General features: G+C 38.3%; 2 protein-coding genes across 6 annotated transcripts in view; one reads left to right on the top strand and one right to left on the bottom strand.

Moving 5' to 3' along the window:
• The window catches only part of LOC121958911 (myoferlin-like), a 36,640-nt gene extending 26,756 nt beyond the window's left edge, over positions 1-9,884 (top strand). For 4 of the 5 annotated variants that reach the window (XM_042508092.2, XM_042508089.2, XM_042508087.2 and 1 more), the window contains 16 exons: positions 1,958-1,969; positions 2,065-2,163; positions 2,843-2,971; positions 3,094-3,249; positions 3,352-3,443; positions 3,535-3,705; positions 3,809-3,957; positions 6,111-6,250; positions 6,338-6,426; positions 6,512-6,607; positions 7,081-7,222; positions 7,758-7,857; positions 7,950-8,143; positions 8,640-8,749; positions 8,875-9,022; positions 9,165-9,884. In XM_042508092.2, the coding sequence (XP_042364026.1) occupies positions 1,958-1,969; positions 2,065-2,163; positions 2,843-2,971; positions 3,094-3,249; positions 3,352-3,443; positions 3,535-3,705; positions 3,809-3,957; positions 6,111-6,250; positions 6,338-6,426; positions 6,512-6,607; positions 7,081-7,222; positions 7,758-7,857; positions 7,950-8,143; positions 8,640-8,749; positions 8,875-9,022; positions 9,165-9,203 (1,866 nt within the window). In that variant the 3' untranslated portion in view covers positions 9,204-9,884. The remainder of the gene's footprint in view (positions 1-1,957; positions 1,970-2,064; positions 2,164-2,842; positions 2,972-3,093; positions 3,250-3,351; positions 3,444-3,534; positions 3,706-3,808; positions 3,958-6,110; positions 6,251-6,337; positions 6,427-6,511; positions 6,608-7,080; positions 7,223-7,757; positions 7,858-7,949; positions 8,144-8,639; positions 8,750-8,874; positions 9,023-9,164) is intronic. The other variant, XM_042508090.2, reaches the window with a different exon arrangement.
• A 134-nt stretch (positions 9,885-10,018) lies between these two features.
• Positions 10,019-12,983, bottom strand: part of aarsd1 (alanyl-tRNA synthetase domain containing 1) — a 4,086-nt gene continuing 1,121 nt past the window's right edge. Inside the window, exons 2-12 of the mRNA XM_088069733.1 lie at positions 12,915-12,983; positions 12,560-12,719; positions 12,405-12,462; positions 12,161-12,317; positions 11,859-11,975; positions 11,616-11,746; positions 11,460-11,526; positions 10,977-11,068; positions 10,841-10,895; positions 10,666-10,760; positions 10,019-10,554 (exon numbers count right to left, since the gene is read on the bottom strand). The exon at positions 12,915-12,983 is cut by the window's right edge and continues 60 nt beyond it. Coding sequence (XP_087925859.1) covers positions 10,416-10,554; positions 10,666-10,760; positions 10,841-10,895; positions 10,977-11,068; positions 11,460-11,526; positions 11,616-11,746; positions 11,859-11,975; positions 12,161-12,317; positions 12,405-12,462; positions 12,560-12,719; positions 12,915-12,983 — 1,140 coding nt within the window. The 3' untranslated portion in view covers positions 10,019-10,415. The remainder of the gene's footprint in view (positions 10,555-10,665; positions 10,761-10,840; positions 10,896-10,976; positions 11,069-11,459; positions 11,527-11,615; positions 11,747-11,858; positions 11,976-12,160; positions 12,318-12,404; positions 12,463-12,559; positions 12,720-12,914) is intronic.

Below are 12,983 nucleotides of genomic sequence, written 5' to 3'. Positions count from 1 at the left end.
CATGCAGTTCCCTAGAAAGAGCCATAAGTTCGGGACATACTGAGCATACAACTGGATAAATGAGACTTGAATTACACTGCATGAGTTGTGTCAGATTTTGTAAACAGATGTTTTGATGTTGTTTTTCTGTCGTGAAACGTGGACCCCTTTGCTTCAATCAGTCAAGAATTTTCTCTGTTTTTGGATTCTCCATTCACTGCGGAGGCATTTGAGAAAGTTTTTTTTTCACAAATTCAACACAACACAATGTGAGAAATTACATACAAATGGTTATTTGTAGGATGACGTCTTCCTTTAATTTAATCGTCACAAATTTAATGAGCACATTTAATTATTTTTCCACTGCAAGGGCGTAACATGTAGCACATTAGGTCCCCAGGCATCTAACGTTCATGGACATTGTTTCTGTTATGAGGCATAATGTGGCTGGATGTACAGTTTTTAAAATTCAACTTTAAAGCAATGGTTAGATATTTTGGGCTTATTTAATTTCCAGCCAAAAAGTAAATGAGAAGACTGATACCACACTGTCTGTAGGCTAAATATTAAGCAAAGCAGTGGTTGGCTTAGCATAAAGAGTTTAAATAGGGGGAAACAGCTAGCCTGGCTGTGTCCAACGGTAACAAAATCATCCCACCAGCATTTTTAGATCTCACTAATAAAATAGTTCACTTACTAGTCATTTAAATCTTTGCAAAAAGTGTAAAAGCAGCACATCGAATCGTTACAGTGCGTTATGTGCCTGCTCAACTATTTTTTGGCAGGGCACATCAGTCATATGCTGTTGTCTCTGTTGGTATCCTAGCATAACTCTCTAAACTTGTTACACCAGGCTTTTTATACAAATTATACAAACGAGATGTAACATTCAAATAAGTGAGCTTTAGAGGTGATGGGAGGTATGGAGCCAGATCAAGGCCAAATGGTTTGTTTATTTAAAAAATAAATAAATTGAAAAAATAGAATTTAAAACTTAAGGTTCAAGTTTTGATCTTGAATTATAAAACAATTAAAAACATTTTCAAAATAAAAATAAGTGTAAGAAAAGGTTCATTTCAATTTCAATAAAATTTTGATTTAATTTTGATATTCTTTTGGAAAAAATTACTAAATTGTAATTTTCACTCATATATAATTTCATATTTGAGGTCTTATTTAGGTCTAGTTGCAACTTTATGTTTTCAAATTTAATTTTTTTTTCGCATTCAAATCTCTTTTTTTTTGGGTCTCAGACGTTTTTCCACTTTCACTTCTTTATTTTGAAAATGTTTTTTGATTTTTCTATATTATTACATAATATATATATCATATTATAATATATTGATATATATATTATTAAGGATAAAGTTTACAGTTTACATTTTTACTTTTTCAATCAATTTTTTTTTTTTGTTTTTTTTTAATGAACAAACTTTTTTAGCCTCAATCTGGCTCCCAAGTAGGCAGGTTTTGTTTCCTTTGGACAGAGACAACCAAGCCATTTCCTCCTGTTTCCAGTCTTCATGCTAAGCTAAGCTACAAGCCACTGAATGTAGCTTCATATTTAGAGCACAGACATGCAAGTGGTATTAATTTTCACAGTTAAGTTTTGGCAAATAAGCATATTACATACACATAAAACAAAGCCAGATTTCATGACAGGCTTGGATAACACTAACATATGTTACAAGTGAAAGGACAGGTGGTTTCAGTGGGTCCCCTTGAGGCGTGGGGCCTTAATGCAGTTACACATTTTGCATCCCCCTGTGTTACGCCCTTGTTTTCAGATTCACTGTCAATCGTAAAATTCTAGCTGGGATCTTATCATCCTTTCCTTCACTGTTTCACTTTCCTGTCAATATTTGTAGCCTATTGTTTGTACTTTGTGTATGTGTTTTGGATTTATGTCACTATGTTTTGTGTATGTATTGTGACTTCTCTTCTGTTTTGTGTCACGTTGCATCTTCTTTCTCCAAAGCTTGTAGAGAAGGTGAGAGTACAAAATAAGAGTGTGATTTCAGATTCTAATACCAAATGAAGAGACCCCTGTATATGAAGATTAACAATGTGCATTCAATCTTTTAGGAAAAGGAGACAGTCGACTGGTGGAGTAAATTTTATGCTTCAACTGGAGACCAGTTGAAGTGCGGGCCTTACCTCAAAAAAGGATATGACAGCCTCAAAGTAAGTCTGCATTATTTCTCCCCATTTGAAATGCTCTACGATGTTAACCCTTTGAAACCTTAGCAAAGGGTTTAATGTCCTTTAAAAACATTGGAAGAAGGCTATCAGCAACAAAAGAAATGCTGACCCAAAAAATCGCAAGACATGGGTAAGAGGCTCTAAAAAAATTCTTCTTTAAAAAAATTGTGAAAAACAAAATTTTAACAAATATAATAAATAAATAAATAAAAAAGAAAAAAAAGGAAATGACCAGGGAAAAGTGCTTTAAAAATTATAATAATTCTGTAACAATTGCAAAATAATTATGATGAGCTATAAATATAGTTTTTCCTAGCTTTTTTCTTTTTTCTCCAAAACATTTTACCCCATCTTTTTTAAAAATAAACTTCCAAATCTACTAACTTATTGCAATTTGTGAAAACATTTCTTACCAAGTTGCTCATTGCCTTTTTTCCTGTGTTTTTGAAAGAAATCGCATTAATTTGCTTTAAGTTCAAAGGTTTTACATACTTTTGAAAGGCATCTGAAAGTTGCACAAGAAAAGTGATGTCGCTACAGGCTTCAAGAGTTAAAGTACTTGTGTATTGTTGCATATCAAATGATGATCATTACTAAGTATTGCAAATTGTACGGAGGCTTCTCTCCTGAGCTGCTAATGAATGTGACTGTGTATTTTAAGGTGTATGACTGCGAGCTGGAGGAAGTCCAAGAGTTCAAAGGGCTGACAGATTTCTGCAACACCTTCAAACTGCAGCGAGGCAAGAATGAAAATGGAGATGATGACCCCACTGTGGTTGGAGAGCTGAAGGTAGTTCTACCCCATTCAGAACATCAACGCTTGACCAAATCTCTCAAAAGTAAAGCTGTAAGATTAGCTGAATCTCCTGTGCTCATTTCCTAAGATTTACATGTGTGCTCTTGTACCTGCAGGGCTCATTCAAAGTGTACCCTCTGCCAGACGATCCAGGTGTTGCTCCCCCTCCCCGTCAGTTCAGAGAGCTGCCAGAGAGCGGACCTCAGGAGTGTCTGGTCAGGATTTATGTGGTCCGGGCCATAGACCTGCAGCCCAAAGACAATAACGGCAGAGTGAGAATGAATTTGTGTTACCAGCAGTTTAAGCAGTGTATTTCAACACATCTGGTCCAGTCAGCAGCTTCTGTTTGAACTTGTGTTCTCTGTCTTGCTCAGTGTGATCCATACATAAAGATTTCACTGGGAAAGAACACCATTGACGACAGAGACCATTACTTACCAAACACCACCAACCCTGTTTTTGGAAGGTAAATGCTGGAATGGACATAATATAGAACATATTATTCTTAAAGTTTAAATCCAGTACACCTTCTTAAACACTCCTTTTGTTTTGTTTAGGATGTTTGAGATGACGTGTTTCCTGCCTCAGGACAAGGACCTGAAAATCTCCGTCTATGACTATGATCTCCTGAGCCGTGACGAGAAGGTCGGCGAGACCGTGATTGACCTGGAGAACCGCTTCCTGTCCCGTTACAACTCCTACTGTGGCCTGCCACAAACCTACTGCATGTAAGAAAACACCTCAGCATGGGCAATCTCAGGGGTAAGATTTGGAAATATTCATAAAAGCCTGAACTCAGGATCCTTACTTTAATTTCTGTTTTGGTCTCAGATCTGGTATCAACCAGTGGCGGGACCAGCTGAAGCCGTCTGAGATCCTGGAGAACCTGGCTCGTCTGAAAGGCCTGTCCAAACCCAGGACAGAAGACAACGGCACATCGCTCACCTTCAATGGCACACAATACACACTGGCTCAGTTTGGTATGCCAATGATTTAAAATGTTATATATACAGTATATATATAAGATTCAATCAAATCTTTATTTGTATGGCACTTTTCATACAAAGAGTAACACAAAGTGCCTCACAGAGATTAAAAACAATAACAGAAATGAAAAACATCAATGAAAATCAAGAAAAATACAGACAGCCTGACCCTCCCACCCCCACCTAGACGTACGCAACAACACACACACAATCATGTAGATATTCCCACACATATTCGCAAAGGCACCCGAACATCCACCCTTACCACCCACACACACGCACACATACACCAACACACACCAATTGTTACTAAAGAGTGCAATTGTTACATCGCGTTTGTTAAAAGGTCGATTGTGGAGAAGAGGAATTTTGGGTTGGTTTTATGGTCGTTGATTAATTTTTGAAAGTGAGAAATTCTTGCCTGTTTGACAGTGTTATTGTAGGTTTTGAGGTGTTCACGGAATATTTCGTAGTGAACTGTTAACTTTGACTTTCGCCATCTCCTCTCAGCACTCCTGCAGTTTCTCTTCAGCTTTTTGATGTTCATATATACAGGAATAGATTAATTCACCCCACATCTGTAACCATGATTTATTGAAAACGTTCCTTTACAGAGATGGTTTACAGACCAGTGTGTAGGACTTAAGGGGATCTATCAGCAAAAATGGAATAATATTCAGAATTATGTTTTCATTATTTTCTAATTACCTGAAACTAAGAATTATGTTTTCTGTAGCTCAGAATGAGCCCTTCATGCCCACATAGGGAACAGGTCCTCTTTCATGGAGTCCGCCATGTTGCACCACCATGTTTCTACAGTAGCCCACAATGGACAAAACAAAGACTGGCTCTGGATAGGGCCTTTATTGTGTTTTTACCTAAAAGTGGCAGCTTGAATTTGTTGCCACAAATGCACCTGAAAGCCACTTTATAGGTTCTCCCACATGCTTGCAGAGGGAAGGTAAGAGGGAAGAGAGGGGTGTTGCAACCTTACCGCTAAATACCACTAAATCCTTCACACTGGTCCTTTAATATTAGTTCATTTTTTTAACCTATTGGTAAAAGGATTTGCAGAAAAAGTATACATTTAGTACAAGTTACGGTGGCTTGCAGTTCATTTTACATGATGAACTGAAATGTGAAATGTGCCAAAAAGTTGGGTGAGCATTCCAATGGATTCCAGTATTGACAAATTATGTTTTGACCTATCATTAGACATGGCAGTGGGAATCAGAGTGTCCCACCACAATTACCGAGGCCCCTGACAGGCAACACCACTCTCTAGCTCTGAACTAACCTACCTTTAAGCTGCCTTTGAATCCTCTGGATACATAAAAAATTTACTTGAGAACAAAAATACCCTGATTTCCTGAATTCACAGGAAAGTCTTCATGGGAAAAAAAATCTTGCTCATGTTTTTCCCGACTTAAGGAGGTAATAATGTTGTTTAATTAAGAAAATTGTAGCAGAATTTTTTTCTCAAGTGAATACATTACACTTTTGTAGAATCCTACCATCAACCAAGCAAAGAGCAGAAACTGTTAACCCAAATTTATTGTATCGACACAGGCTAATATATTGTGTTTTGTCCTATTAGCTTGAAAGGCACTTTTATCTGAATGCCACAGTCTGCCAGTTGTACATCCAACATCACTGTTTATATAAGTCTATAGAAATCAGATTTTTTTTTTTTTTTTTACTGCAGGTTAATATAATATAAGCAAGCTTTTTACAAGACCAAGTGTCTATAGCCACACTTGCATTTCTGTGAGGCTGTACTTTGGCGCAGCAGTGCTTTGAGCTAATGCTTACATGCTCACAATGGGGATGCTAAGTAATGTTAGCAGACTTAATGTTTACCCAGTTTGCATTTTTTTAAGTAGCACAAAACAATGTACTATTGAGGCTGATGGGAATGTAATTACTTTAGCTTGTTTTTGGTCATAAAACAAAATATTGAGTAAATCTTCACAGTATGGTCGTCATATGTTGCAGGGCATTGAACACGCTATTACACTTTTTGATGTAATAATACTGTTGTGTGATTGCTTGACATTATTGACTGAATCTTTTTACCCTATGTTTGATGTGACTAATTATGATATAACATAAGCCTAATTAAGCCGTAACATGTTTTTCACATCCAGAGAACAACAAGGAAATTCATCAGCACCTGGGTCCGGCCCGAGAACGCCTCTGCCTGCATGTGCTTAGAAAACAGGGACTTGTCCCCGAACATGTGGAGAGCAGGACCCTTTACAGCACCTTCCAGCCCAATCTCTCTCAGGTTAGATGTCACAGCTCACTCATGCTGTATCCGCACATCCACCCTGATGCAGCTATTTTGTAAAACCTGTATATTGTGTGAATTTAGGGAAGGCTTCAGATGTGGGTGGATGTTTTCCCCAAAAGCATCGGCCTCCCTGGACCTCCCTTTGACATCACACCACGCAAGCCCAAGAAGTGAGTCCTGTGCAGTTCTTCAGAACGTCATCACTGGTTACATCCCAAACCACCGAGTTAACTTTCACTGTGCTTGAATGTTCAGGTATTTCCTGCGTGCCGTCATTTGGAACACCACAGACGTGACTTTAGACGAGACCAGCATCACAGGAGAGCACATGAGTGACATCTATGTCAAAGGGTATGGCTGAACGCTACATGTCAATCAAAGCATACACAAATAGACTTATTTTACCCCAAAGCCATCACCACACTGAACTCTGCACTAAAGAACACTGAACCACCTCAGACTCCTGACTGTGAAGCACCTTTACATCTGCAATATTCTCATTTTATGTGCAATATTCTTTTTTAATATTTATATATATATGTATATATATATATATATCTTTTTCGTGTCAAAGCATATATAGGTACGTTTGAACTGGTGTTTGGGCGTGAGTGTGTGTGAGTTTTATAAGTGCTTTTTACATTTTATTCTGTATTTTAGTCTTTTATTCTTATTTTATTGAGATCAACTACATTTATGTAAATGTATATAAAGGGTAATTCTGATGTTCTGATTGGTGATTCAAACTAGCTTTAAATTTATACTGATAATTAGATTTTTTATAAAGGGTTGCTGTGTATGCTCACACCTGTTCTCTTTGCCAGCTGGATGCCAGGGATGGAGGAGGACAAGCAGAAGACTGATGTCCACTATAGGTCTCTGGATGGAGATGGCAACTTCAACTGGAGGTTCGTCTTTGAATTCGAGTACCTGCCTGCTGAACAACTCTGCCTGGTGTCCAAGAAGGTGAGGCTTGTCTGGACTATGCTGGCTTGAAGGACCATTTTAGCACTATACAGATGGGATTTTTTTTTTAAAATATTTAACCTTTATTTATGCAGAAAAAAAACTCCTAAAATGAAAAATCTCTTTCAAGAGTTGCCCTAGCCAAGACAGGCAGCAACAAAAGATACAGACGACGTAAAAACAAAAATACAACATCAAATTAAAAAATGAGGAAGAACTTAAAAAGTACATTAATATATGCTATCCATAAAAGCAAAAAAACCACTCTGACATCGGCATGTAGAAGATGATCCAAACAAAAATCCTGCAACAGTGTTTTGAAATGGCCCAGAGTAACCAGTGAGTACAGCCTGTGTTGCTGAAATAGCACATAGCATATTGTTTTGATTTGTTTCTATTGTCTTATTGTCCTACATGTCCGTTTTAATGTGGAGCTCTTGTAACTTTGTTCCAGTGTGGTTTCCACCGCAAATGGCAAATAAATTGACTCTGACTGAAATGCAGAACATGTTTTTTCACATTCTTTATTCAACAGGAGCGCTTCTGGAGTCTTGACAAAACAGAGTTCAGGATCCCCCCGAAGCTGATTGTTCAGATATGGGATAACGACAAATTCTCATTGGATGATTACCTCGGTAAGACACTCCATGTGAAGTTAAACCAAAACTGTTTTGTTTTACCCTGACACCGCCATTACAAAACCTGACCGACAGTATAATAATCCCAGGCACGCTTGAGCTGGATCTGCGCAACCTCATCCCTCCTGCGAAGACTCCAGAGAAATGCTCCTTGAAGATGATGGACGATGTGGAAATGGGAGCGCCACAGAAGACGGAGAATGCCAAGTCTCTGTTTGCTCAGCAGTCAGTCCGAGGCTGGTGGCCCTGCTCCATTGAAAAAGATGGACAGAGGGCCCTGGGTGTAAGTATAAATCGAAGAAACCCAGAGAGATAGATGGCCTTGTTCAAACCTGTACTGTTGAACAAATGAACAAACACTGACATAGTAGAATGGGAAGAAATCAGCAGTTTAGGATGTTTTGCAGTAGACTCTTAGCAGGAAGTCAGTGCTTTCCCCTCATATTTGTTCTTCTGAGATGGGTTTCCAAACATTAACACTCATTTTATCTAAGCTAAAATAACTTTATTTTTATCTGTTTTAATTTTATCTTGCGTATTCCTGCAAAGTGCAATAAGACTATATGACTCTTCTGCCTTTGCCAGAACTGACTCAATTATGACACTGACTGACATGCACATACATTTATTTTATTAGTTACCTGCTGGTAGTCACCACAGCCACCTTGTGTGTTGTGTTTTAATCCATCACTGTGGTCTTTAAGTATTTTTGTCATATGTCGCTGCTATTATAATGAAATTTTCTATTTATCTCATGGCTGCTGGTTTTGTGTTTACAGGGCAAAGTGGAGATGACACTGGAGATTGTAGGCGAAGCAAATGCGGATGAGCGACCTGCAGGAAAAGGCAGGGACGAACCCAACATGAACCCAAAACTGGACCCTCCCAAGTAAGAGCCCACCTTGTGAAATATTGAATTCCTATCAGTTTATTTGTGTAACGTCTACTTAAAATGAGGAACTTTTTAGTTTTACAAGTAACAAATTTTTCTCTCTCATTTTCCATAATCATTAGACGCCCAGAAACATCCTTCTTTTGGTTCACTAACCCATGTAAGACCATGAAGTTCATAGTGTGGAGAAGGTTCAGGTGCCTCTTCATCGGACTCATCATCCTCACCATAGTGCTGCTCTTCCTCGCCATCCTGTTGTACTCTTTACCGGTAAGCACAGATGAGAGGGATTTGAGAGTATTGCTCATATATAATGACATTATGCAGTCAAGCTGTTCAATGTTTTCTTTATGCTCTAGTTCCAGACTAGTGATATGTAATAATTTTATTCTTCTTTTTTTGCCTTTTTCAGAACTATATCTCAATGAAGATAGTGAAACCACTAAAATAACTACAATAGAGGAATGCTGGAAAGGACTAATTGAAATGTCTTCAGGAGGATCACAGTAATTGCGCACAGCTTCTGCTAAACCATATCTTTTTTTTCTACTGCCTATGGTATTTTATAAAGGTCTTAATGGGAAGGGGCACTTGCACAATTTTGTCATATTTTATTATGAACACTTTGTCTACACTGCTAAACTGTGACACTTATGAGCAATACATTTGTAATTGTAATTGTAATTTGTTTCCAAACCTCTGCTTTTATCACAAACACTGAGGGATGAGAATCTAGAAACTCAAGTGCACTTTAATGCAGTCTGATACAGTTATGTGTGCAATAGATTCACCGCTTTGGGTTTTTTGAGGCTGTATTTAGTAATTGTGTTGTTTTGGAGTCCACATTATTGTAAGACTTTTCTACTATTTGGTATATTGTGTGTAACAAGGTGATTCAACAAAAAATAATAAATATAAATAAAATTACTATATAAAAGTTTCACTAAGGTAGTATTAACTAGAGGACTGTATGTGATCGCATTACTGTGTACAAGGGTTTCTATTTTTCTGGTCACTTAAAAGTAATCCTGCCAAAAACAACTAACTTCAGTTACCAACAGTCATATCAAGTGTCTGTCTTTTGTATATTGCATTTTTACAGATATTTTAAATTAAATATATTAAAACATTATTCAACTGGTGTTTGTGTCCATAATGAATAGGGGAAATATACATGGCTTATTGTGTCTAAAGCAGGACTCTCTTCATTTTTATGGTTGTTGCCTAAATGGCATGTTACTGAGGGAAAAAAGACTTAAATCAAAATTTGATGCCAGTGAGGTTTAACGGATGAGGTTTTCAATGAATAAAAACTGTACATGACATTGAACTTTCAGATATGTACAGCATATGTTCACAAGATCCAGTTATGTACAGTACATGGTCACAGAAATAATCAGTTTCTTGGTAATTAAAGGTTAATTTTGGTATTTTTCAACCTGGACTCAAAATTCTGAAAATGTTCCCATTAGTCACTTAGACACAAAAACATGAGAAAATAGGTTCCAGATCAAAAACTACTTAAGTTACCCTTACTTTAACACATTATTTAGTGTTTCCCATAAAATATGAATAGCTAGAACAGTCAGGTAAACTATCCCTTTTGGCTTCTAAACGTATAGTTCATAAAAAATATTCATTTATATATAACAAATTTCTGGCTTTATTCTTCCTCTGAGGTGTGATGTTTAAAGTGCTGCTGCAGGAAAGCCTCCACCTCCCCTCTTCTGGCCAGGCTGTTGGCTTTGCCTTGGAAACGTCCGTTTTTTCCTGCCCCCTTCCCCTGGAGCATTTCTAACACCCTGGAGAGGACAGACAATCAGAGTAGGAGCCCACGTTAAAGTACATTTATTTATTTATTTGTCTGTTTATTTAAAAGCTGAGTCTAATTAAATATGTCCTATGTCTCTTACCGCGGTCCCATCTCAGCCACTTGTCCACTGGGTCCAGCCAGCAGAAACAAACCAGGTCCCTTTTCCTCTCCAACAGTTAGGAAAACCAAAGTTTCCTAAAATCAGACAAAATGAGGCTTAACAAAAATATTAAACAGCTAAGACCAAGAGGTGAAGAGTCAGGTTACAAACTTACCTCAGTGCCTATTTCATTGGCAATGATGTTCATGAACTCATTGTCACCCTCTTTTCTGTAGAAAGAAAAAGACGCTATTTTCTCTCTTCAATACTCCTATTGATGCTTGTTCTTTAACCTCAATTAGATCTCTTACTTGTGCAAGCTGAAGAAGTTTCCTCTCTGGGGGTCGTTCTTAAAGTTCTGAGAGATGAGGACAGCCATGTCTCGAAGCAGGCTCAGGTTAGTCTGCCCAAGACATTTTTTACTCTGGTTAGGGAGTGCATTATGTTACGGTGCAGCAAACATTTAAGTGACACGGTGCTTGTCAAAATGGAAAGATTGCCATTCACATGGGGCTCTCTACAGTTAATGCTATATTCCGGCAAGCAGCAGGACAATGTCGCACTGCAGCTCAGGTGATGGCGTGTTTTTTTTCTTTTCCTGAGAAATCAGCATGTGGTGGTTTGAGTTCAGGGCAGGCTGTTAGATTAGAGAAGGTTCCATCAACAAATCAATTCTCCCCAGTGCTTGTATACTGGGACAAGGACAGTGGTCCAATTAAATGTCCTAATTGAGCTATAACCGTTGTTTGACTAAATTGTACAAGTAAACATACTAACTAATGCAATTTTCTTACCTTCTGTAGAAGCTTCACAGACTTCTGCAACTTGTCAACAGCTTCAACGTGCTCATCAGGTCCAGTCCTGTTGAACAAAGACAAGATTTTTTTCCTCTTTAAACTTCGTAGATGAGTTTATGTCACAATGGTGATATTTTGATAATTCAGACTTACTTCAGGAGAGACACAAGTGATCGCTCTGTGCTGTAGCTCTTCTCAGCGTACTTCAATACCCTGTTTCCTGCCAGGAAGATCAGGTTGGTTTTGTTTTTCTTTCCTTTCTCTGTTCCAAGTAGCTTTATTACCTACAATTCAAATGAAGAGAAATGTTACAAATGTGACAAGAATGCAATGTACTGAAGACAGATGAGGCACGTGGAAGTGCTTGTGTGTCTGCATGCGTGTGTGAAGTTGAACCTGTAAGTGACTGAGGTTAGACACATGAGTTCCACAGCACATGTTGGCATCAACGCCCTCGATATCGATGATCCGAATGGGCCCTGCATGGTCGTCTGGCAGCCCTCGACTCCTCACCTGGTTCAATCACACACACAGCTCATGTAACATCATATACATGTTAAATCTCTCTTTTCTAGTCAAATAAATAGCTTCAGTACATTCTTCAGAAGATTTGTGTTAAAACAGTATCTAAAACCTTGACTTTTGAGTCACTGATCCGAGAGAACTGTTTTATACAACACTAATGTCAGTATATGCACCTTTTCCACAGCAGGATCATCTATAGAGAGGAGCTGAACAGTGACAGGGACGTGGACTCTGATCTTTTCATTTACAGCTTCCTCTAGGGCCTGGAGCTGGGCAGCCTTCACAGAGGGAGTGTCCAGTTCAATTGTGCTTCTCTGACGCCCCAGTTCCCTGAAAGAGGAAAAAAATAGAAGAAAAGAGGTAAACCCACAAGTTGTTTTGGTTATGGGAACAGGGTTCTGTGTAGTGGTAATGTACCAGGATGTGGTCTTGTATCCAAAAAGATTATCTGCCAATGCTGTGATCAAATGCTGACCTAAAGAGCAGAGACGAAAGCAACTGCAGCTTAGAACAAGTGTGTAATAACATATGATAAAATAGTCCCTCAACTTGTAAGTTTACTGTTGGCTCACCTGAATGTTGCTGCATGTGGTCAAACCTCCTCTCCCAGTCCACCTTAACTTGCACCTCCTGACCCACCTCCAGGGGTACGCTCACAAAGTGTATGGCATCAGGACCCTGCCTTGTCACCCTCAAAACTGGTACATCTCCTATGAGCCCATGATCATCTGGCTAACAGAGGACAAAACAAAATGCAAAAATTATGAGAATAATATCATGTAGTATGGCTTTTTGGTGACTTTGTATTACATCTAATACAAACAATTCCCAAATAAACAACATATACATTTCTATGTGTATGCAGTGATCACTGTCGGGACTTGCTTGATGTAGACAGTATTATTTTGGGGGGAAAAAACAGCTTACCTGGCCACCTCCTTCAGGAAACAGGATGGTGTCTTGGAGCTTTACATTAAAGCCTTTAAGAGTTTCTTT

Source organism: Plectropomus leopardus, chromosome 19 (genome assembly GCF_026936395.1).
Source record: "Plectropomus leopardus strain MGB_pleo_1.0 chromosome 19, ASM2693639v1, whole genome shotgun sequence".
NCBI lineage: Eukaryota > Metazoa > Chordata > Actinopteri > Perciformes > Serranidae > Plectropomus > Plectropomus leopardus.
This window is presented reverse-complemented; position numbering and strand designations above follow the sequence as displayed.